Raw genomic sequence first — 26,051 nt, 5'->3', positions numbered from 1 at the left:
CATATACGTACTGTATTGTCTGTGGTCTTGAGTCCTCGTGACAGAAACTGGACATCCCACAACGCCTAAAATTTTTACTACTTGGCCCCTTACAGAGAAAGTCGGCTGTCCCCAGTGTAGATGATTTTGTAGTGTTTTAAACTCTGAAGATGTTTCCTGTCTCTATGAGCCTTTGTCTCCCCAGTCCCTGCAGTCAGCAGGTGTTCTGAGAGCTCACCTGTGCAAGAACAGCTCTGCCAGGCAGTTTTGCACTGGAATTTGCTGGCTGACTTCCCAACCTGCCTGCCTTTGGACCAGGGGGCAGTCCTTCCTCTCACTTACCTCCTTTCTCTTCTGATCCAGTGGAACTTCCCCAGCGCCATGATCACGAGGAAGGTGGGGGCCGCCCTGGCAGCAGGCTGCACGGTAGTGGTGAAACCTGCCGAGGACACGCCCTTCTCTGCGCTGGCCTTGGCCGCGGTGAGCCTCTCTGCACAGAGTCCAAAAAAAGGATGTTATCTGGGACAGAAGGAAAGACTTTCGAAACCTGCTTTGCCTGCGTCTCCTGTTTGATGGTGTTGTGTTTTAATTCACTAGCCATTATTTTAACCCAGATGATGTTCTTTTTAGAAAAAATAACAGATGGGGGAGTTTTCTGTCATCTGTAGGCAATGTATTGTTTAGGCTACCCTAAAAATGATATCTAGCCATCATTTTTATTAAGTCATAGTAATGTGACTAAAATATGGGCATTTCTCAGATTCAGGGACCTCTTATTTACTGTTCCCTTCTCCAGCTCAATCTGCGTCATATCTTGTTCTTCTGTTTAAAACCCTCTAATAGCTTCTCATGTCTCTCAGAGTAAAATTCAGGCTACCTGCAGTGGCCTTCACTTTTTTAAAATTGGGAATGTTTGATGAGTTTCTCCTGTTCTACACATTCCCCTTCATCCTTTTCTGTCCCTTACAATTTATCTTTTGAAGAAGCGAGACGTTTGACCGGTAGAGTTCCCCATAGTCTGGGCTTTGCAGATGGCATACCATGCACTGGGTTCCTCTGTCTGCTGCACTTTCCACAGATTGGCAGCTGCATCCAGACGCTTCCTTAGACTTGGGTTCGATCCCATTTTGTGTCCTTTTGTCAGGAGGCGAGTAATGTCTGGGTGTCTCCGTTTTCATATTTGCAGCCATTGCTGTGCAATGCCACTCAGTCTGTTAATTCATTAGGAGTGCAAAAATGGTGATATTTGAATTCTTTCCTTTTTCTTTCATTTATTCACCAGACCACTTCTGTAAATCAAAGCTACCCATCATCTCCTGTGTGGTTACCCAATGGTAAATTCCCATAGGAAAGACAGTATGTTTGATTCTTTCTTTTTATTTAGTTTTCCAAATTAATGCATCTATTCCTGTCATCTGCCTAAGGTTCCCAATTAGTCTGTTAGTAGCATTATGTGCTAGTAGATTTTAACGTATTTGATGAGTTTCAGTTTGCTGTGGTTATTATCCTTGATGAAGCTCAGATTGCCCCCAGTTTTGTCCAATGGCAGCCTCTTCGAGTTGGCTCTTTTATCTTTTTTTTTTCTTTGCGGTACGCGGGCCTCTCACTGTTGTGGCCTCTCCCGCTGCGGAGCACAGGCTCCGGACGCGCAGGCCCAGCGGCCATGGCTCACGGGCCCAGCTGCTCCGCGGCACGCGGGATCCTCCCGGACCGGGGCACGAACCCGTGTCCCCTGCATTGGCAGGCGGACTCTCAACCACTGCGCCACCAGGGAAGCCCGGCTCTTTTATCTTTTAACATAACTCTTAACAGTTTTTGAGAACTTCCTTGCTAGTATGACAAGATATTTTAGACTTATTATATATATTTCTTGCCTCAGACCTGGGATTAACCATTTTTGCAGAAAGCCCTTATTTCTTCTGGTAGGAAATTATATTTTAAGACTACATTTGGGGCACTAGGGATGGTCATTGCTACTAGTTGGTCATTGTTTCTAGGCCTTTTAGTGTCAGGGCTAGAAAATATACATATATGTATTCTCACACACACACACACTCACACAATAAAATAGTGCTTAAATTCATACAGAAACTTCCAACAACACATTCATATTAATATCACATTAGCACTATTAAGAATCTTAGTTCAGTTCCAAATATATTCTGTCCCTAAAGTCAGCCTAGTTTTTTTTTTTTTTTGCCATTACTTTTTAGATTAAAACATCTATTTATTTCTCTTTTCTGTTTTTCCAGTTTGATCATTTGCTGCCACGTTTGCTGTTTCTCTTTACAGCTTGCAGACCAGGCTGGTATTCCTCCGGGTGTATACAATGTTATTCCCTGCTCTCAAAAGAAGGCCAAGGAAGTAGGGGAAGCACTTTGCACAGATCCCCTAGTGTCTAAAATTTCCTTTACTGGTTCAACAGCCACCGGAAAGGTATGTGACTCAAGTCTCAAAAAACCAAATGGCATTCTAATATCTTGTCTTTATAGAGTATCAAAATACTATTTCATCTCGATCACCATTTGTAGGAAGATTTCTGGCAGTGTTAAAAGCTCTGTCCCATAACATAACGTCCAGTCATTTTCTGGAGATATCTGGATGCTGTTCCTTATTGTGACATGACCTAGGTTTCTATTTGACAAAACTGAAAGTTTAGGGGTAGACAAGGTTCCCATTATTTGTTGCATGTGAAGTAGCTGAAAGTTGTCCATAACTTTGGAATTCCCATAACTCTGGAATGCATGTTTCTTTCATAATCTAGAATTAAAGAAGTGGATGTCTTAGAATTGAACAAAAATTGTGTTTAGTATAAAGGTGCTTACAGAAATAGAAAGGTCTTTTTTTTTTTATCATTTTTTCTCCCCCCTCGTATGTTGAAAAGTTCTTTCCCAAAAAATCTGTGTGCCTGTGAGTGTATTTTTACTTATCCTTTTAAATGTTCAAAAGAGAAAAAAAGCAGAGGAGAACAAAAGTTCTTATTTATGGTGTTTCTCTCCAGATAGTATACTTTTTTCTGCTGGTATTTATATATACACACACACACTCATGCTAGAGACGCACATAAACATATATCAGATAAAAATAATATAAATCTAATCTGAAAGTTTTGGTGAAACTGGTCATTTTTTGACACCATGAGAAACAGGAGAGAATAAAGCAATTTTAGTAGCTCCCAACCATAACCACATTTGTCATGCCATAAACGCACACTTGGGAAGCCTGCCATTCATTCCAGAAGCAGGAATTTTTAGATCCATAAACTGCTACCACCCTGATCAATGGATCTTGCAGAGCAAACTTACTCTCAGAGGGTTTCAAGATATCAATAGTTAGAGAAAAAGAGAGAGGCCTGGGAAAAAGGGTGGTAAACCTTTGCCATTGAAGCCAGAGAAATTCTCAGATGCTGGACAAAGGCCAGCCACTCATTACTCAACCTCGCTTTGCTCAGTGAACTATCCCCATTGGATAGACCCCGAAGGAAAATGTCGACCATGTTCCTGCCAAGTCCAACTGTGCCTCTTAAATTATTTACGCAGGACAGTGATTCACTTCAAGTGGTTTAAAGGGAAGAGTGATAGGAGTCACTGATAAAGGAATAGCCAGGGGCCTCTTCTGAGCTGATCTTTGCAGAGGATCAGTGGCTGAGCTCCTGGTCTTGCAACGTAGACTCTTGCCTCTACTGAACCCCATTCCGTCAGCCTGTTCTGGAGATGCTGCCCTGCCCTCACTCCTTCCAGGGGGACCACCCCTCCCGGGGCCTGCTGTGGGGACAGCAGCCATGCTTTATAGCACATGATACCTCATCTGTTCCCCCACAGAGAATTCAACCATGAGTGGTCATTTGACCCGAGGAAAACAGATTCATAGGCTGGCCAGTGACCTAGGACGAGTGACCTGGCCATAGAGAGATGAGCTGGGCACTCACGTTCCCTTTCTAGGGCTTTGAAAGCTGAGATCCTGAGAAGGTCAGCAGGGGGAACTGGAGCAGAAAGGATTCCTTAAGACGTAGCAGGACTGCAGGCAGTGCCACAGGGGTCATGAAGGTCAGAGGCAGGTTCAAGCCCTCATCATGCGCACTGAGTAGCAAGAAGACGCAGTCAGAGGACACAGGTGGAGGCAAGCGACCCAAGAGCGAGCAGAGTCAGAGTCAATGGCCTGGCAGAGAGCAGTTCTTAAAAATTCAAAAGAAAATAAAGAAATAGGTTTACTCACACCGGTCAGAATGCCCATCATTAAAAAGTCTACAAATAAATGCTGGAGAGGGTATGGAGGAAAGGGAACCCTCCTACACTGTTGGTAGGAGTGTAAACTGGTGCAGCCACTATGGAAAACAGCATGAAGGTTCCTCAGAAAACTGTGATCCAATAGAGTTGCCATATGATCCAACAATCTCACTCCTGGGCATATATCCAGACAAAACTATAATTCGAAAAGATACATGCACCCCTATGTCCACAGCAGCACTATTTACAGTAGCCAAGACATGGAAGTAACCTAAATGTCCATCAACAGATAAACGGATAAAGAAGGTGTGGTATGTATATACGGTGGAATACTACTCAGTCATAAAAAAGAATGAAATAATGCCATTTGCAGCAATATGGTTGGACCTAGAGATCATCATACTAAGTGAAGTCAGAAAGATAAAGACAAATACCATATGATATTGCTTATACGTGGAATCTGAAAGATGAACTTATCTACGAAACAGAAACAGACCCACAGACATAGAGAACAGACTTGTGGTTGCCAAGGGGGAGGGGAGGTGAGGGAGGGATGGAGTGGGAGTTTGGGATTAGCAGATGCAAACTATTATATATAGACTGGATAAACAATAAGGTCCTACTGCATAGCACAGGGAACTATTCAGTATCCTGTGATAAACCATGATGGAAAAGAATATGAAAAAGTATATACACACATATACACATAAATATGTATATATAACTGGATCACTTTGCTGTACAGCAGAAACTAACAACATTGTAAATCAACTATACATCAATAAAATAAATTTTAAAAAAAGAAGTTTAATCTTAAAACTCATACTACTTTGTTGAATAGTAACATTTCATTGAGAAGACCGTTTTTACTAGTTCATTGCTGGAATCTTAACATCTGGGCATATAGAGAAGTACCAGCACTGAAGCAATTTTCCAGCTTTTCTGAATTTTGACTAAGAGACCTATCATAAAACCCACAGCTGTGTATCACACGGACCAGTCCTGGAGTGACCTTGGGCTTGTGACCACTGTTCGTTGCACTTGAACCATCCAAGTGGGTCCACCGTTCTCATAGCTGTGGTTGGATAAAGACCTACTATCGTGTAATAAAGCAAACATCCCTGGGCAGCTTTCCTAGGCCGTAAGAATCTCTTCCTGGATATTTAAAGCCTCATAGTTATATGTATCAAAAAGCCTTACAGGGGCTTCCCTGGTGGCGCAGTAGTTGAGAGTCTGCCTGCCGATGCAGGGGACACGGGTTCGTGCCCTGGTCCGGGACGATCCCACATGCCGCGGAGCGGCTGGGCCCGTGAGCCATGGCCGCTGAGCCTGCGCGTCCTTGAGCCTGTGCTCCGCAACGGGAGAGGCCACAACAGCGAGTGGCCCGCGTACCGCAAAAAAAAAAGCCTTACAGTTGTGCATTGAGCTAGTGATTATACTTCTTTTTGTTGTTGTTATAGTGATTCTACTTCTACTTATTTATACTGAGGGAATAACTGCAGTGTTGTTTTAATAGCAAGGAATTGGAAGCAACTTAAATTTCCAACAGATGGGGGCTGAATAAATAAATGAATGAATAGCTCTGCAGTGGAATACTAGGCAAGCAGCTAAAGGATGTTCTAGAAACACGAAACACATGCTGATATGGGTGTGTTTAAAGTGTTGTGAGCATGTTATGATGTTCCAGATATATGACTAACTGGGAAGATAAAGCAGGTTATAAAGCTGTGTAACTCTACCATCCTGTTTTCTTTAAAAAAAAAAAAAAGGCACATGTCCCTGGTGTGTGTAGCCAAATTCTGGATGGATATACCTTATGGGGTTATGGGTGATTTTATTAGCATATCTCTATAATACGACAATTTTATCATAATTTTTATCATAATTTTTTATGTTTATCATAACAAATTTATCATAATTTTTAATAGGTCATACATTGACATGGTTCAAAAACCGGGACAGTATAAACATGGTTATATTCAGAAGTTTCACCCTCACCCCATCCCTGATTTCCTCCCTTTTATAAATAATTTTTAGTTTTTTTTATCTTCCTTGTGTTTCTTTACCAAATACAAGCAAATATGAATACATATAGATTCTTATTTTCCCCTTTTCTTATGCAAACTGTCATCTCGTATACATGACTGTGCACCTGGCTTTTTCCACTACTGGGCAATTTTTTGAAACAAAGGCTTCCCGGGCCATGTAGTTGATTCGGTGCTCACAGCATCCTCTCATCTGCTCCCAGGTCCTGTTGCATCATGCAGCAAGCTCTGTGAAAAGGGTGTCCATGGAGCTGGGCGGCCACGCCCCATTCATCGTGTTTGACAGTGCCAATGTTGACCAGGCTGTCGCTGGGGCCATGGCATCTAAATTTAGGAACTCTGGACAGGTGAGTCCCAGGGCATTTTTCTGGGTCGTGTGTTTTACAGATCCTACCCCCTTCCTCACCTCCTAGGACGACACTCCCCTCGTTCTTCGTCCACGCCCTCTTTCATCAGGTGTTTTGTAAGTGCCCCCTCTTTGCCTGGGACTCTGCTAGGCTCAGAGGGTCCAAAGAGAAATAAGGTATTATCCCGGGCTTCAAGGCATTTCCTGAACAGCAGACGCCTTTTAATCAAATCGTTCCCTCATCTCATCGTTCATCTCCTCTTTGAATCTGGTTATTTTCATAGTTTTACCTCACTGGGCTTTTCTCTGCTGAACAGGTTTAAACATCTCCTCAGACACAAAATAGCCTGAACACCTAGGGTCTGAGGCCCACAGTCTTAAGGAAAAGAAGGGAGGAAAATGTTGAGACGGAGCCTTTAAAAACTCAAAACCCTGCTGCCTGGATCTCATTCTTCCCGAGATGGAGGGGGCATGACAGGCACCCACTACAGGGCTGCACACACTACAGTGGCCCAAGGAGGGTCCAGGTTGTCCTTGGAAGAGTGGTGGCCTGAGCTCACCCCTTGTAGGGAATCCTGGAGCATCAGATCTAGCAGGGACCTTCCCAGTTATCTGACACAAACCTTGCATTTTACAGCTGAAGACATGAAACTCTAGAAAGACTAATTGACTTGAAGTCATACATCCTTGGGTTCAGGATCTGGGACTGGGAACCTAGGGCCCGGTCTCCCAACTTCTATCCAAGCTGTTGCCAGGATCCTGGCTTCTTATACAATATTCTTAGGCACTTTGTCTTGGAGTACCATCACTAAGCAGTTTTAAATGCATTCCAGAAATGGAATGACAACTCCTGAAAGGTTATCTGGGGGAAAAAAAGGTGAAATGTTGTACAATATTCCATATTAAATAGCTTTCATCCTTGTTTTGGCCTTTGGTAATTAATTTTTCTCCTTTCACATAACCTAATAAGCTTGGTTGTTTCAGAAACAGGTATGTTTCCTTTTAGAAACACAAAATGGCAAGGTGTGTAACCTTCAGAGTTACACTTACAAAGCTACAACTTTGGGGTGTATTGCTTTAAGCCAATAAAAATGGATAGGATACAAAATTATCTATAGGCTTGTTTCTATTAGAAAAATACACAATAAGAAAAAAGCCAAAAAAAAAAAAAGAAAAAGCCAAGAAAATGTACCAAGGGTAACTACATTTCCTGTAATGTGTTTATATTACATAATTTTTAAATATTAGGTCTAATTAGAAAAAATAATAAGCAAAGTGCTTTTCAATAATTTAGGCTGACACGGAAGAATGGTTTGCATCCATTTTCAAAATCTTGGATTCCGCCAAGCATTTGAAAGGCTTAATCTAGTGGATGTAAGTTAGCCTTTGAATCCCTTTCCTTCTAGCTCTGCTGTCACTGCAGCATCACTGTCTCAGGGAGTTACAGTTTCTTGTGTTGGTTTTATTCTTTCCAATAAGAGCCATTCGAAAAAACTTGGGTTAGGTGGCTTTTTGGTTTTTTGTGCACAGATATTTATCCTCGCTTACCTATTTAACCACAGAGATGTGGCGGGTGTAGAGGGGCTTGGAGAAGTCCATGCACTCAGCACATTTGTCTTTAGGGCCAAGCCCACGTGGGGAGGAACACAGCAGGTAGAACACAGGACGGGAATCACCTGGGAAAGTGCATTCACATTCAGAGGTAGCAGCAGTCACACGATTATTGGTTGGGTCAATAGCTTCCAACAAACTGTCAGTGTGAGTTTGTTTCTTTTTGTCTAGACTTGTGTTTGCTCAAACCGTTTCTTGGTGCAAAGGGGTATCCATGATTCCTTTGTGAAAAAATTTGCCGAGGCAATGAAAACAAACCTGCACGTGGGTAATGGATTTGAGGAGAGAACTACTCAAGGCCCGTTAATTAATGAGAAAGCTGTAGAAAAGGTAAGTTCGTTTTTTCATCTGTTCAATGTCATGGTTTCAGTATCAGAAGCTTAACTAGCAAAACCACTCTGGTAAGGTGGCCGGCAAGGCGGTTTTGGAAACAATGGAGAAATCAGGAAAACAACTGAGTTTCTGCCAATTTGTATAAACTGAGTGGCACCACGTGGTTATAAGCTTTTCCAGCTCCATCATTTCACTGAGTCCCCATGAGATCTGTCACTTCTGTTCTCCTACCGCCCTCCCTAAATTTCCTTTTACAGTGGTGCTAATTCTATCTCCTGCTGCCTCAGGAATTAAGATCCTGAAATACAAAGTTCTTTAATTTCTGGAACACCTAAAAGGAAAGGAAAGGAAAAAGGCTTTGTTTTTGAGATCGTTTGTGTTTCAGCTGAACTGCTGGCTGGCACTGAAAACAAAATGCCCTTGCAGAAGAGTCCTTGGCGAAAACACCCTGGCAGGAGATGCAGAGCCACAGAAATCATGGTTAAGGTTTAGAGATGGCAAGAAAGGGAGACTCCTTAAGCAAGGATCTGTTTGTTCAAATAATGTCACAGTCTTGACTGCTAGCGAGGTGAGTTTTCTCCTCTTGTTCTGTTTTAAAAAAATAATCCTCTTCAGAGTGGCTTCCAAGGAGGTTTCGTATGATACCAAACATCCGGTATGCTCCCCAGATAAGTCCTTACTTGGTAGAAAGGATTTCAATAGGATTTTAGTAGAAAATGGAGGCTGGAGGTTGTGTGTGGGGGAAAAAGGGGGGCACAGAGAGCCTCCTGGGTCACCTGAGGAACCAAAATCAAGTTAGAGCCAGGTCAGCACCCAGGTGGGAAGCACAGCCCATTCGCTGTTCGTTGGCCTCCTGAGGGCCTGAGGACCAAGCCCCACCATGGCTGCCCTGACCCAGTGGGCAGTCTGGTTGGCTGAATATCTTATCTGGTGCCTTCCCCAGTAGACACCAAGGAAGCACTGGGGTTTTACAGAGCTCTGATAACATGTCTAGTTCTTGCCTTGGGATTCTCTAACTCTACATTAAGAATATACATTGAAGTTTACATGGGTACCACCTGCATTTCTGAGATGCCTTTGGACCCTGGGCACTCATCCAGCAAAGAAAATGTGGCTCTGTACCAGCTATGGTTCAAGTCCCAGAAGGGTGGTTCTTAACCCACCCAGCACCTTTAACAACTACAGATGCCTCAGTCCTACTTGAGGAGATTGGGGGTGAATTTGTCTGGAGTAGGGCCTAGGCATTTAGTGCCCCAGTTATTGCTAGTTTGCGGACTGGGAAACCTGTCTGGAGATTTTGTTGTTATTCTTGCCAAAGTGATTGTACAGACATTGCTCTCTAGAGGACGGCGTTTCCTAGGACCTCAAGCAACTACAGTTGAAGGGTTTGTTTTTGTTTTTGTGTTTTTCCCTCTGAGAGTTTAGTAGAAAACATCTTGTCTGAAAATAATCCATTGTGCTGGCTTTAGTGTACATACAGTCACAGGGTAAATACCTGGGGGGAAAAAGTGCACATCACTTTTAATGTGACAAGAGGAGGACAGAGCATATTCTATTTGAGGTCAAATAGAATGGGGCCTTGTTAAGTATGCTAAATAGAGGTATTTTTAGAGATATAAATCATAGAAAGGAAGCTAATGGGGATTTGTTGCGGACAGTGAACTATGAGAGCATTAGAAGGGGTGAGGATCTCAAAAGGGTGAAACTCGATGGCAGACTGTGCCCAAGCCTCTATTTCTCTCTTCTGAAATCCTACAGCATATTCCGCTGAGAATGGGAGGCAGGGGGAGACTCCAGTGGACCATGGATTGTGATGAACTTCTGGAAAGCAGCAGGGATCGTGTTAACAGAAAGGTCAAAGCAGAATGAGGCAGGCCCAGGGGAAGCCTGCAGAGGAAATGGGTGTCATTTCTACGATGGAGCTTTTCTAGAAATGGCTGGGGTAGAGGGTAGCAATGGGAGGAGGGGAGAAATAGTGCTGATTGGTTCTACTTCTGCACAGTTTTCTGGGTCATTTCCCTCCACCCACCACCAACACATACAACGTAACAGAGGCATTTGCTCTGGGCAGGAAAACGCCTCTGAAGAAATAGAGCAGCCAGCCTACGAGGAGTACAGCGTGAAGAGTGAGGGTAGGCACGCCAGAGAGGAGCTCCCCTGCCTTTGCCCTTTGCTCGGGTGGGGCTACCCCTAAAGTGAAGCCTGCCGAGTGAGATAAACCCAAGCTTGGCGTTGTCCCTCTCGTTCGGGGAAGAGACTGTTAACAGCAGAGGTCACCCATGTCACCCGTTGAAATTAACCAACCCCATCCTTCATTAGAAAGATGAACAACCAAGAATCATGACAGCCCTAGAGGAAAACCCACAGCACATCAGAGGAGGGTCAAGAAGAGCAAACAGAACAGCTGGCCCTCAAGAAAGTAGATGACTCTGTGAACAGACAGGATTTTTTCTAGGAATCTAATAGTATTCTCCAAGAGTTCTGAGAAGATAGTACATCTATAAAACAGAAGTAGGTTCTATGAAAATGAAGCAATGAGAACAAGAAAGAACGTTTTTATTTATTTATTTGGCTGTGCCGTGCAGCTTGTGGGATCTCAGTTCTCTGACCAGGGACTGAACCCTGGCCACAGCAGTGAAGGCCTGGAATCCTAACCACTAGGAAACCAGGGAACTCCTAGAAAGAATGTTTTTAGAAATTGAAAACATGGTGGTCAAAATCTTTTTAAAACTCAGGAATGAAGATGGAAGACAAAATCAAGGAGAGCTCTTAGAATTTAAAGCAAAAGTATGGCAGGAATGCACAAAGAAATCGATCTGAGGTGAGGGGTGTATCCATTTTAGTAATAGGAACTCTAGAAAGAAAGACTTGAGATGGAAGAAATAGGATTATCAAATACTAGAGGAAAACTTCTCAGAGCTAGTGGAAAATAACAATTCTTCAAAATTGAAAGACTTCATCAATTGCCAAGTAGAATAATAAAAAGAAAAACCCAGATATGTTTCATTAAAATTTTAGAATGTCAGGAACATACCAGAATATTCAAGAAGCTTCCAGAGGCGGGAAAAGCTACCACAAACCCACAAAGGAGTGAGGACTTTTTTTTTTTTTGGCTACGCTGCTGGCATGTGGGATCTAAGTTCCCTGATCAGGGATCGAACCTGCACTCAACGTTCTGAAGGAAAATTACTTTGGGTCCAAATTCCGTCACCAACCAATGCAAGGTAAAACACCAGACATGCAGTGTCAGAAAACTCTGAAGGTAAACCATTTTCAGTGCACCTTTTTTGAAACAACTACTCGAGGAGAATGTATTAGAACAAAATGAAAGTGAAATCCAGGGAGGAGAACAACATGGGATCCAAGAGCCTGGAACTAACCCAGGAAGGAGATGAGAACAAATCCCAGGAAGACAGCTGAGCATCAGGCCTGCAAAGACATGGGCATATGTGTATTAGACCGTTAGACAAACTGTAAGAGCAAACAGCGAGGAAATCAGAGGTGGGAGGAGACAGCATGGTACACACCATGTGCCCTCTTGCCTCTGTACCTCTGTGCATTTGGTTCTTTCTACCCAGAAGGGAGCAGGGTACATTAACCTATTTGGAAAAGAAAGAAACCCAGTTACAGTTTTTTTGAAAAAGAAAGAAACCCAGTTACAGTTTTCTGCAGTTTAAACGTTTCCCAAGTATCCTCGACCACCTTTCCCAAGGGCTCTTCTTTTACTCTTCACACAGGTAGAGAAACATGTGAGTGATGCCATTTCCAAAGGGGCCACCGTTGTGACAGGCGGGAAGCGACATCAAGTTGGAAAAAATTTCTTCGAGCCCACCCTGCTCAGCAACGTCACCCAAGACATGCTCTGCTCTCGGGAAGAGACGTTTGGGCCCGTGGCACCCGTTATCAAGTAAGGTCATCCAGCGGGTCGGAAGACAGGAGAAAGGATAGGAAAGGAAAAGGAAACCCGGAGAGAAATCCAGTTCCTGTGTCGTTTGAGGCCTGGGTGGGGGACGGGCTGAAGTAGAGAGCAGGGTTGTATCAGTGGAAGCACTAAGTTCAATGTAACATTTAAAAAATTTTGTTTCTATTATTGCCTCTTTAGACCACAAAATTTACCAAATTCTCTACTTTGCTCTCTTGCTTTCTACTGAACTCCTTTTTCTTTGTAATGAAGTATATACTTTAAGAGTTCTTTCAAGGGTGTCTGTGGGCAATGGACTGTGTGTTCTTATGTGACCTTTTATCTCACAGTCACAAGTAAATAATAATTTACCTGCATAAAATTCTAGCTTCAACACTTTGAAGATGTCACACCTTGGTCTACTTAGTTCCAGGGTTGTCACTGAGAAAGCTGATACCTGGTTCTTACTCCTGTGAAGGGATATGCTTTTTCTCTTTAGAGACTTTTAAAATTCCTCAAGGCCTCGGACGTTCTTAAATTTTACCATGGTAGCTTGGGTATGGTACACCGTGAGCTTTTTCAGTCAGAGGTCCAATGTCTTTCTTTAATGTCTAAAGTGTTTGTTTAGTCCTGGGAAGTTCTTGGTCATTATTTCTCCAAATATCTCTCTCTCTTTTATTGCTAATGAAATTTATAGATTAGGGTTTCCCTGGTGGCACAGTGGTTGAGAGTCTGCCTGCCGATGCAGGGGACACGGGTTCGTGCCCCGGTCTGGGAAGATCCCATATGCCATGGAGCGGCTGGGCCCGTGGGCCATGGCCACTGAGCCTGTGCATCCGGAGCCTGTGCTCCACAATGGGAGAGGCCACAACAGTGAGAGGCCCACGTACCGCAAAAATAAATAAATTAAATTAAATTAAATTAAAAATTATAGATTAATCTGACATTAAGGAAATGAACCACTTGGAGAACTTTCATCTTCTTTGTTTCAATAAAATTTTTTTTACCTGGAGTATGAACTTGACATTTTCCAAAAGGATGCAGTGGTTAGGAATGCAGGCTCTGGAGTTGAGTTGGGTGTAGATTCAGGCTTTGCTACTTCATACCTGTGTCCCCTTGAACAAGTTAACTTCTCTGAGCCTCAGGGTCCTTGATGGGAAAAGGAATAAAAACTAGTACCTGCCTCACAGGACAGTTTTAAGGTTTAAATGACACAATGTACGTAAAGCGCTTAGCACATTGCCTGATATCATTATGGGTGTTGTTGTGTAAATAAAGCATTAGGCCAGGGAGGGGGACACAGTTGTTACTAGGGGTCTCTAGTCTCACACTTCTTCTGGGACACAGGGCGGTGGGAGCACCACCCACATTAGCAAAGAAAGGTGAAAATCCTCAAGGATGTCACAACTGATGATGTGATGACTGCATTTTCTTTTTATTTATTTATTCGGTTGCACTGGGTCTTAGTGGCTCCAGGGCTCCTTAGTTGCGGCACGTGGGCTCCTTAGTTGTAGCAGGCGGGCTCCTTAGTTGCGGCATGCATATGGGATCTTGTTCCCTGACCAGGGCTCGAACCCGGGCCCCCTGCATTGGGAGCTCAGAGTCTTATCCACTGTGCCACCAGGGAAGTCCCGATGACTGCATTTTCGAGGCACAGGTGGCCAGTGAGGACATGGGTGATGCCCTGTTTTCTGTTCTCTGGCGGATAGAATGGCTTGCTCTCTACAGGTGGAGAGCCAAGCCCTGGGAGACACAGCTGGTCATCCTTGGAAGAAATAATTCTCTTGGGGTCACCCTCCTTGACCTGCCCTCCCCCAGAGCGCTCTCTTCTCTCCCAGTCGTCCTCTTGCATTGACTGGGGTCCGCCAGCTCTGCCCAGTGCCTTCAGAGGCCTGGCTGGCCGGCTGCCACTGCTGCTGGACCTCTGAATTGAGGATCCGGGATGCGGACAATGTTTTGCCCCCAGTTACAGTTCTGGGGCAACAGAAAAAGGCCTCTGAAATGTTGTTCCAGAAATAACGATGATAAAGCTGGAAGAGACTGCATAAGGCTTCCACGCTAGCAGTCTCATTTCCAAGGGGAACAGACCCCCAGCACCGTCACACTGTTCAGAGCATAAGTGGTGGGGCCGACACTAGAGCCCTGGGCCCCAGTGGCCTCTGGATGTTTTCCTTCTCCTACATTATGGCTGCTTCTAAAGTAGTTGTTATGATCGGTACATTTCTTTTTTTTTTTTTTCGGCCTCGCCTTGTGGCTTGCGGGATCCCAGTTCCCCAACCAGGGATTGAACCGGGGGCCACAGCAGTGAAAGCGTGGAGTGCCAACCACTGGGCCACCAGGGAAGTCCGATCGGTACATATTATTCTTCTTAGTAGGTAGCAAGAGCCGTAATCCTTTTCTTAAGGCGTTTTGTTCGACATTCTGAATACTCCGCAGCTCCCTGTGTGTCTCCCAATCTCCTAGAGGAGACGAACTGGTGTTGATCCGAGCTCGCTAGCCTTGAGCTCTGCACGGTTGCAGCGAGTGATGGTGTTTTCCTCTGTACTCTCTGCAAAGCTCTGATTAACCCCTCGCCCTTATTTGGGAAACAAATCAGGAGGAAATCAGCTGGTTTTCCTTACTCTCCCCTTAGGGATTTTGCTGATGACCCATCTTGACTTTGGCAGGTTTGATACAGAGGAGGAGGCGGTGGCGATCGCTAACGTGGCCGACGTCGGGCTGGCAGGTAGGCGTCCGTCCTCGCTCGGTAGCTGTCATAATCACTTCTCCAGCTGACGCCAGGGTGGCCTTTTAAACGTCACCCTGGGTTTTGAGAGGGCAACTTCATTGGAGCATGTGTTTCACTGCTTTCCCAGGGGCGGGGGTGGGCCTGTGCAAGTCCGTGTTCTTTTGCCTCGTTCCCGGATGCAGGATGGGGGCTCCCTGGTTGGAGCTGGGTATGGTCGTGGGAGAAGCAGTGCCGTGTTTCAGGGGGAGAGTCACACGCACCCTGTAACTCCCATGTTCCCAGAGGCTCCATGCCTGGAAATTCCAAGGGGTTTTCCTCCCATTTTGTGTGGCTCCTGGAAGTCTGAACAAAAGAGATAGCACCCGACCTCACAGAGAGCATCAGGGGCCATGAAGGAAGCGAAGGCAGCACAGGCAGAGGGAGCCTCAGAGTAGCTGCCGTTCTTTCAGTTTGGACATGGACAAGGTGACCACAGAATGTACCCTATGACCCTGACAAAATTATATGTGCATAAATGCACTCAACAAGGGCTTCCCTGGTGGCGCACTGGTTAAGAGTCTACCTGCCAATGCAGGGGACACAGGTTTGAGCCCCGGTCTGGGAAGATCCCACGTGCCGTGGAGCGGCTGGGCCCGTGAGCCATGGCCACTGAGCCTGCGCGTCCAGAGCCTGTGCTCCACAACGGGAGAGGGCACAACAGTGAGAGGCCCGCGTATCGCAGCAAAAAAAAAAAAAAAAAAAAAAAAAAAAATATATATATATATATATATCAATCATGTGGATAACCTAACTGACGTGTGCAGGATGCACTGAACAGGAGGCCACAGGAGCTGCGTTCATTATTGTTACAGTCCTGATAGGAGACGGTGAGAGCTCTAGCGAGAGTGGAATAGAAGCAGGAAGATGATTTCCAAAGGTTTTGAGGTGAAGATGTGCACAGGACCAACTCGGGGCTCCACAGGGGAGCAGGGAGGGTTCCAGGCCCGCATGACTAGGCACATGGTCATCCATGGCATCCTCAGCTGTGGACATGATGTCTTTAATCAGGGGTCCCCAACCCCCAGGGCCGCAGACCGGTACCGGTCCACGGCCCATTAGGAACCGGGCCACACAGCAGGTGGTGAGCAGCGGGCGAGCGAGGGAAGCTTCATCTGCCGGTTCCCGTCACCCCCCACCGCTCGCATTACTGCCTGAACCGTCTCCCCCTGCTGTCCATGGAGAAACTGTCTTCCATGAAACCAGTCCCCGGTGCCAAAAAGGTTGGGGACCACTGGCTTTAATGACTATTCTACACCCATGTCCTTTATCCCCATGACAGGTTACTTTTACTCTCAAGACCCAGCCCAGATCTGGAGGGTGGCGGAGCGGCTAGAAGTCGGCATGGTTGGCGTTAACGAAGGCTTGATCTCCTCCGTGGAGTGCCCTTTCGGTGGGGTGAAGCAGTCTGGCCTTGGGCGAGAGGGCTCCAAGTACGGCATTGACGAGTACCTGGAGCTCAAGTACGTGTGCTTCGGAGGCTTATAGGATTCCTTAGTTCTTTAAAAAATAAGAAAGGAAGCTTCGCCACATGTATGGGGACATGCCCTCCATTATTTTAAATAAGCCCATAGGGTATCTGAATTAGGAATTTTTTTTTTCGGGCCTCTCACTGCTGTGGGCTCTCCCGTTGCGGAGCACAGGCTCCAGACGCGCAGCTCAGCGGCCATGGCTCACGGGCCCAGCCTCTCCGTGGCACGTGGGATCCCCCTGGACCGGGGCACGAACCCATGTCCCCTGCATCGGCAGGCGGACTCCCAACCACTGCGCCACCAGGGAAGCCCTGAATTAGGAATTTTTTTAAAGCTCATCCAATCCTCGTAATCTTAAACAGATGCAAATCCTACCCCTCCCCCTACCTGACTAGGGACCAATACATGCCATGCGCCTGAGGCCGCAGACTCCCCGAGAACCAGCGTAGGGTTTATAGAATGAAGCCCTGGACTCCACCACGACCCCACCTGCCTCAGAGCAAAGTGCAGCGTGAGGCCAGCCGGCCCCCGCAGCCCCATGGTCACGGCTGGATCACTGCCTGGGCGCACTAAAGACACTTGCTGGGTATTCCGGGGTGTTGCTGCAGAGGCTGAACCACTCATTTTTTAAGACTTCAGAAATAGCACGGAATTGCCTGTGTTTCTTTGAGACATGAAGGAACCCCTCTCCCTTTTTCGACCATTTTTTAAATTGAAGTCTCCATTGTCCTAAATTAACCGCTTAAAGGTTTTTTCCTTTCTGTGCCGTTTTCCATGTCATGTTGTTTCCGTTAGGAAATGAGCCTAAGCATAAAGCAGCTTGGTGGGATGGACGGCCCACGAGTAATGGCCTGGCCTGGCTTTGTCCCCGTGGATGTGCCATTCAACCCCTCCCCGCCCCCCCCCCACCCGCATCCCTCAGGAGAGCGGAGATTCTATACATGCCTTATTTAGCTCCATGGGCTATTGTGAGCCTCAGAGAAAGTGAAAGTGTTTGCCAAAAAGTAAAAATTCAGTGTAAGTGCAGGAGTCGTCATTATTATGAGCAGCACGTCCCAGCCCCGCTTGGGTGTCCGGCAGTGGCTTTGCCAAGGTGAGCGGAGGTTGGTACCCACCTGCCCAGCACCTGAGCCTGAGTGAGGGCTCGTCACCTGCAGCCTGCTGTTTCTGTTCTCATGAAGCGCTGCTCCTTCACCTGCAAAAGAGCAAAAGCACTTTCACGACAATAATCCCAAAAGGAAAAAGAATTTCCATAATTGCCAATTGGAAGAGGCATGAGGTTTTGCCCTTCAGGCACCTTTTATCCAATAAGAGTTTTTATAGTTCATCATTTAAAACAAAAACAAAAAAACCCTATGACCACTGTTTCCTGTCACTCTGAAAACTCTGATTAAAAACACACTAGGCTTTTCTGTATCATGTCTCCGTTTGTCCTGATATACAAGGAAAAGGAATAAAAGCTGTTCCTGGTGGAATAGACAAGGATGAAGCACCTCCTTTTCCACTCTCTCTGTGTGCACACTCCACTGACATTTTGTGGGTATTTTGGGGAGCAGAAGGAAAACATGAATGAAAGTAGTGCTAGAGGCAGTCACTCCTGGACCCAGCTGGGATGTAGCGTCCCTCACTGAGCCATGGGGAGCTGAATAGCTAAAGGTCTGAGATGTCCCTGTGCACAAAAGTACCATGGCTAGGGCTTCCCTGGTGGCGCAGTGGTTGGGAGTCCGCCTGCCGATGCAGGGGACGCGGGTTCGTGCCTGGTCCGGGAGGATCCCGCGTGCCGCGGAGCGGCTGGGCCCGTGGGCCATGGCCGCCGAGCTTGCGCGTCCGGAGCCTGTGCTCTGCAACGGGAGAGTCCGCAGCAGTGAGAGGCCCGCGTACCGAAAAAAAAAGAAAAAAAAAAGTACCACGGCTAGTCTTGGAGCTGCCTTGTGTTTGCCCTGGGTTACATCTGCCATCTCCCCTAAGGCCCAATAAGGAATGAGCTGAAATCCACCTCCTGGTAACATGCATTGCTCAGACCCTGTCCAGAATCACGTACGCATCATATTGACAGTGAGTTTCTACTTTTTAGTTTTAGGGTTGTTTTATGTAACACCCTAATTACTTAATATTTAGGTGTGTCCATCTGGTTGCTATTAACAGTAAAAATGCTCTAACACTCGTTTTTAGAAGTCTGGAATACTGGTGCTTGAAATGTTTGGAGGAATACATTCAAATACATTTGTAACTTTGTAAATCAGTGAATGTCTTGGCTGGGTGGCAATTTCGAGTTTTCTAGTATATCTGGTTCACCAGGTACATAAAGTGAGGGCCAGACACTCATTCCAATATCTTTGATTAATTCTGGAATTAAAATAATTCGAAAAGGAAGTAGCTTACTGTTAGTAAAATTGTTCTGGGTTGTGGGGAAAACAGAGAAGTATTTTTAAATGAACATTTTGGGGGCTGTTTTTCAATAAGGTAACCATATGTGATGGATTTTTTTTTAATGTATGTTATAATATGAAATAGAAAAGGACCATTAAACCAGGGGTTGGCTCACAGCCCAGATCTGGCCTGCCGTCTGCTTTTGTACAACCCAGAGCTAAGTATGGTTTTTATATTCCCAAAGGAGTGGTTGGGGGAAAAAAAAGCAAAAGAATGGTATTTCATGACACGTGAAAATTTTGTGAAATTCAGATTTCAGTGTCCAGAAATAAAATTTTATTGGAACCCAGCCACATCCATTCATTTACCATATGATCTATGGCTACTTTCTTGGCAAAGTTGAGTATCTGCAGCACAGACAGTATTGCCCACAAAGCCTAAAGTATTTACTCTTTGGCTTTTTACAGAAATAATTGCCAACCCCTGATCTAAACCAAGAGGGAGATATTGACCTTCCCCCCGTTTATGAGGCATTATATCATTTTATTGAACACCTACTGTGTAAAAAATACTTTTCTGGGCCTTGCTCCAGTGAATTCTCACCAAGAACTTCCCAGCAATTATCACATAACTCATGTGAAATTACCCAGAGAATGGGAGTCTATTGGCCTTGAAAAAGAACACTTCTCAATTTACTCTCCCCAGCTATGCAGGGATTCTCATTTAAAAAGCTCCTCTGTACCTATTATCTTTATCCATTTGAGTAGCTTTTAAATACAATTTTATGTCAAGCGCTGGTTCATCTACCTTTATTTTTATGTAAAGACTCAGTAAAGATCAGAAGCACAATGCAAATAACTATTTTATTGTAAACTTGTATCATTAACTTTAAACTGTGCCACATGACTGCCTTCTCGGAAGGCTGGAGCCCAGGGTTTTAACTGTTCACGAGCAGCTATGGTAGAGAGCATTTTACTTGAATGATATTTATGCTGTGATTTTTTTTGTGCTGTATTTTATGGGATAAAACTTGGGAATAAGTGTAGTTGGAAGTGTGGAAATATTTTGTTTTTTAAACATGCACAATTCATTTTTCCAGTTTTTGATCATTGTATGTGTGTGTCAATGTCTTGTCAGCAGAGTTGTGCGTGTGTAACTAATAAAGGTTGAATTAACAGAATTTCCTCTTTTTATGTCAAGGTTTCTGGTTTGTGGGTTTTTTTCTTGCCAGTTCATCATTTGAGTTTACTTTGGAGATTATCAGACCAGTTTGGATATGTATGCCACCCCAAAATACGACTGTAGGAGTTCAGGACATGCCAGCCCAAAAGATGCCACTTTGGCATAGGTTTTTTGTGAGCTGAAGGCAATTAAGAAGCAGATACAAGAAAAGCCCTCTCTCTTCCCTTCCCCCTCCATTTGCCTAAAAGCAGGATACAGATTTATAAAGTTGCTCCCCTCCCCGCATCAGGAGGGAAGGACAAAGGTTAATTCCCAGAGACAACTTCAGGCCCAATCAGCCTGGAATCTAAATAACAAATTTTACTCATTAGCTTTTATCTCCGCCCTTGAAAGCCTACAGCTGCTTTCCTCCCTCCTGTCATTTCTCCAGAGATTTATTGTTCTTTGTTGAAATGCTCTGTCAGCTGAAGTTTTAAGCCACCTCTTCGAGTTACTCATTTCTCCCTGAGTGTGTCCCATGTTTACATGAGATATACATGTTAATAAACTTCTGTTTGTCTTTCTCTTGTTAATCTTTCATTGCAGTGGTCTCAGGCAAGAACTCAGAAAGGTAGAGGGAAAATTATTTTTCCTCTCCTACACGTATAAATGGTGCTCCCTTGACTAGTGTGTGAATCTCTTGGGCAGGGAACCTGCCTGTGAAATTTGGTACCCTAGCACCTTCCTACAGGACGGCCTGTAACAGGGAAGAACATTTTACATTCTATTACAAGTTAATCCCTAAAGGGATGTTGCCTATAAGCTTAAACTACACATAACAGCCCATCTCTGGGAACGGTGCTTCCCAGGTAATGAGCATTAAGCTAAAATACCTTTGTTTAGGTCACAGGAAACATCCTGACCAGGCCCACCTGTGAATGACTGCAGGGAGGAAGAAATTAACATATCCCCTACAGAGGCCGACCGGAACCTGGAAATGTTTGACTTCACTCCCTCCCCTTTTAGTATAAAAGAAGCCTGCATTCCAACTCAGGCAAGATGGTTCTTTGGGGCATGTTCTTCTCCGTTTGCTGGCTTTCCGAATAAAGTCGTTATTCCTTGTCTCTTGATTATTGGCCTGTTGTGCAGTGAGCAGTACAAGCTTAGACTTGGTAACAGGCCTGTCGTATGATTCGCGCTCATTAAATGTTTGCTGAACTAAATTGAGAATTTACCTGGTTTGCAGGTGTGGTTGCCTAAGAAAGGAGGAGCCTCCAGCTTTCTCAAATACACCAGCTTCACTCCTCTACGTGTGCCACTGTTATCCATTATGTACTTTTTTCAAAGGTTGGGTTTTTTGGATACAGAAATGTATGAGGAAGACATTATTGAAACCCTGCCTTTCAGATATAATCACTGTTAATTATTTAAACAGCATATCTTATATTTTCATCCAGTGTTCATTTATATTCTAAGAAATTTCACGTGGCCTCATTGAATCCAAATTGTAGCAGTAGACCTTGAACAAAGGTAAGGTTTTCTCTGGAAGAAAGAATACACATCTCCCTTTGTCATTCCATTTATTGCATGCATTTCTCTTAACCTGCTTTTGATTTTTAAAATTACTTTGTCACCAGGAAAAACGATCCACTTACCTCTTGTTGACCTGAAACAAATAGACTCCCAGATATTTCTCCAGCAAAGATGGGTTTATTTGGTATCGGCAGAGAATCGCAACACAGCGCCTGCAGCCATAGCGAGCCGCTTGCAAGCCCCTGCCCCGCAAGGGAAGAAGAACACTTTTATCGGAAGGAAAGGGAAGTTGGGAGGCTTAGAATGAAAAACTTCATGACTTTTCATTGGCTGAGTCCTTACCAGGAAAGAGAAGTCTTCCTTCTTCCTGTTGGGCTTTACTATCATCACAGGGTGTGAGAGCTCCCCCTTCTGGTCGCCCGACTCTATTTACTTGAAGTTTCTGTTCATTTTTTATACTCTCAATTTGTGGGTTTGTTCAATGCTTGGCCTAGGCGTCTGCTTAGAAGCAAGTGTATTTTCATCTTCCTACTATTTCTAACAGGAAATTTTCACTTGTTACAGCTGCTCTATCTCTGATTTAGCTTGCAACAAATTTAAAAAGCAAATTAGTGTGGTTTTCATTTATCAAGTGTGGGAAACCTGTCTGGAAAAAGAACAGGTCCTGCATGGTCTGAGTGTTGAAAGGCTACAGGGATATTCTATTTGTGCGCTATTGATACATGAGTGGAAGTGGATTTGGAAATTGGTGGTCTGTACATTTACCTATAATCCATCCATTTTATCAGCTAACCAGGAAGGAGTCGCCACCATTTAGACCACAGGCAACACCACTGTCCCGGTGGTTTAGTGGACAAGGATGTGTTTTCAGATGTTCTGTCAGATTATATAAGGCTATGTGCTTTTTCCTGTTGTGCTAAGACTCAGCACTGAAACTCTGGGCTCATCTTCAGGAGAAGAGTAGTAACTCTCACCATGTAGGCTTCAAATAAAGGAAGCTTGGCTGTTTGCTAAGCTCATCTCAAAAAGGGAGGCTCTATGGACCACTTAGTAGGAGAAATGATGGTTTTGCCTTTTTAAAAAACTTGTTCCCGACTAATGGAAACACTTCTAGTGTTTCGCAATTAATCATGAATCTGTATGTTTCCCCTCAAAATCTTTTGACTTTTTACTCTTAAATACAGTCGTCCCTCAGTATCCGTGGGAGATTGGTTCCAGTACCCCCATGGATCCCCAAATCCACCCATGCTCAAGTCCCTGATGTAAAAATAGCACTGTACAGTCGGGCCTTTGGATCTGCGGTTCTGCATCTGCGGATACAGAGGGCACAGTGTAATTATAAGTTCACAGGAAGTGGCAAAAGTAATAGATTCCTGTGTACCCTTCACCTAGCTTCCCCCAGAGCTTAACATCTTACGTAACTAACACAATATCAAAATCAGGAAATACATACCGTTCATACGATCCTTATACCAATTTCACCAGTTTTTCCATGCAAGAGTCACACGGATGATGGAAACTAGATTAGGGGATGTAGTTTAAGCACAAACACACCTTAATCTAATTTGCACCTCCCCCAACTGAAGGCATTTTCCAGCAGAGGGCAGACTACCCATTAATGTCAGAGAAACCAGGGGAATGCACTCTTTCGGCAGCCGGCAGGCAGCCGAATCTAAGCAGGGGAGAGAAGACAGGCAGCACTGAGCACCCTCAGTGCCTCCCCAAATCCTGTCCCCCACGGGGAGGAGGGAGCCGGGGGTGCTACTCTAGGCTCCAGCAAATTTTTTCTGTAAGGGTTCAGATAGTAGATATTTTAGGCTTGAGACAGTCTGTGTTGAAACTACTCACCTCTATTGTAGCACAAAGGAATGAATGAGTGTGCCTGTGTTCCAGTAAGACTTTATTTATGGACACTGACATCTGAATTCCATGTGAGTTTCACGTGTCACAGAATATGATATTTTTTTTCAACCACTTGAAAATGTAAAAACCATTCTTAGCTCACCAGCTGCACAAAAACAGGTCGTGGGCCAGCCTGCTGCCTCCTACTCCAGGGAAATCCCTCCACACAGAAGCAGAAAGAATAAGTATTCCCATCCTCCTCAACAACGAGGAGGCATTACAGAGACTACAGACACCTTTATTCAGATTAGCATATATGTTTAATAGTGTTACATTGGAAATGATACGTTGTCAATACATGGGAAAAAGATAACATTAAAAAAATAAAACCAAGACTTCAGCCAAAGCAGCTAAGAATCTTGTCAGCCTGTGAGCCCTTACCAATGCCCTCTCCCACATTCTCGGGCCCTGCTTTTCTCATCTATCCTGAGCTGCCAGTGAGCTTCATCTTCCCAAGGCCCTTAATGCAAAGTGCACAAGAGAAGAATGTTGGCTGCCATTCCACCTCACGCTCTGCTCCTCTGATAACAAGAGAGGACCCACTTTCTGATCACTGGTGTGGTCTTTATTTCTGCTGCACCATAGATTCAAGATCTATCTGTGGTGGAAAGATCAGACCAGCGGGGCTGGAGACAGAAAAGGAGGAGTGACCTGGAGCAGTGGCCCTGGGGGTGATCCAACAGAAGAGATGAGGCAGGCTTCTCTCCCTTTGTCTTTCTTGGTCCTAGGAACAGAACTTCCAAGTGGTCCAAAAGGTCCACCAGAATTTGCCCTCCAACAGTTGGAGGTGGGAGTTCTTTGTGTAGGGGAGGAGGGTGGAAAGCATGGACTTTGCAGCTTACAAAATTTGCATTTGATTCCTAGATCCACCACTAATTGGCCGTGACCTTGAGCAAGTTACTTAAACTCTCTGGGCCTTCATTATGTGCAACATGAGAGGAATATCTACTTTTCCAGGATGACCGTAAGGATCAATGGAGTATGTAAAATACATAGCACTTCACAGATGATCACTCCCTTCTCCATCACTGTGCTCTACTGACCTCATATTTAGGCTGCCATCCTCTGTGCCAGAAATTTCCAGTTGTGCACAAAAACAATGTAACCCTGGCCAGCGGGTAGGGCAGATTTTAAGTGTATGAAGCTAAATGTTCATGTAAAAAGCATCACATTTTCCTTCTAACACCATCGATAGTATTGAACTGGCTGGATATAGAGAAAGTGTAGACATAAGCAGAGAAATTATTTTAAAAATAAAATCACACTCCTGTGCTTTTTACTTTTTTTTTTTTTGCCACTCCTTATAAAGCAGAATAATTAAAAATAAGACGGTCTCATGAGGATGAATATTAGCAGCAGGAACAAAAGCACCAGAAAGCTTAATTTTTTCCAAGGCCCATGGGAACTGTTTTCTCTATTGTCCTGTCCTGATGATTTCAACCTGACAGTTTCATCACGTTGCTTCTCCACTTAGTCATAGCAAAGCAATCCTAGTTTTCCCCTCGTGTGACAGAGGCTTATGCAACAGAATATTGCTTAGGTGTGGTCACGCTTGTCTGTGACGGGCCCCACCTCTCATTCTAATCTCTCCACAAAGAACGCCAAGGGCACCACCCAGGCCCCCAGCCTCAGGACCATGGGCGGATGGGGAACAATCATCAGCTAACCAACTTGTCAGGCTACAATTAACTCCAAGTCCTTGCTCTGGGGTGCTGCTCTGGGGTTGGGGATGCTTTAATGTTTTTTTCATATATTTAAAATAAGATATTTAGTAGAAAATGGTTTAATATATTTTTAAACATATGAAGTGGATATCTGTGGCAAGTTATTAGGGAAAGTACCTGTAGGGGCCGAGTATCATAAGCACACCATCCTCATTAAGACTGATTGTATTTCAGAGTTTGGGAATACAGTCGGCCCCCCCCCACCCTCCCACATCTGCATCCATGGGGCCCACATCCCTACGGGTCCTGCACCCATGGACACGGAGGCCCGACTGTATATATTACCAAGTTGCTGAGTCTTTATTCCTACTGATAGAGGTCCAAATGCATGGCCTATAGCACATACTCAATAAATGTCTAAGGAATTAATAATCACTTTTCTTGTGTTTCATGTAAACTGGGACTGAGAGAGGCCTCAGTGTGGCTTGTTTTTCTCAGAGAAAGAAAAGGTGAAACATGCTAAAATGCTACCTTCAACCTTCAACCTACAAGTCAGCAAACGCCACTTCCCTCTCTGTTGCCTCCAGTCCTCAGAATACAATTCTTATTTAGCTCTCGAACTTCCAAGAGCTGCTCTGTAGAGAGAGCACAGAAATGGCGGTTGGCATAGCGAAAGAGTGAAAACAGGAGAGCTGGGCTCTGTATGGGTGTCTCTTCAGCACAGAAAACTTGCTGGACAGAGGA

General features: G+C 44.7%; 1 protein-coding gene across 2 annotated transcripts in view; it reads left to right on the top strand.

The window, feature by feature from the left end:
* Positions 1-26,051, top strand: part of ALDH5A1 (aldehyde dehydrogenase 5 family member A1) — a 45,372-nt gene that overhangs the window by 9,760 nt on the left and 9,561 nt on the right. The window contains exons 4-10 of one of the 2 annotated variants that reach the window (XM_082847995.1): positions 343-459; positions 2,272-2,415; positions 6,454-6,597; positions 8,379-8,537; positions 12,278-12,447; positions 15,108-15,166; positions 16,488-16,799. In XM_082847995.1, coding sequence (XP_082704121.1) covers positions 343-459; positions 2,272-2,415; positions 6,454-6,597; positions 8,379-8,537; positions 12,278-12,447; positions 15,108-15,166; positions 16,488-16,693 — 999 coding nt within the window. In that variant the 3' untranslated portion in view covers positions 16,694-16,799. Of the gene's footprint in view, positions 1-342; positions 460-2,271; positions 2,416-6,453; positions 6,598-8,378; positions 8,538-12,277; positions 12,448-15,107; positions 15,177-16,487; positions 16,800-26,051 lie in introns of those variants that run through there. The other variant, XM_082847996.1, reaches the window with a different exon arrangement.

This window comes from Leucopleurus acutus, assembly GCF_964270905.1.
Source record: "Leucopleurus acutus genome assembly, chromosome: 10".
NCBI lineage: Eukaryota > Metazoa > Chordata > Mammalia > Artiodactyla > Delphinidae > Leucopleurus > Leucopleurus acutus.
This window is presented reverse-complemented; position numbering and strand designations above follow the sequence as displayed.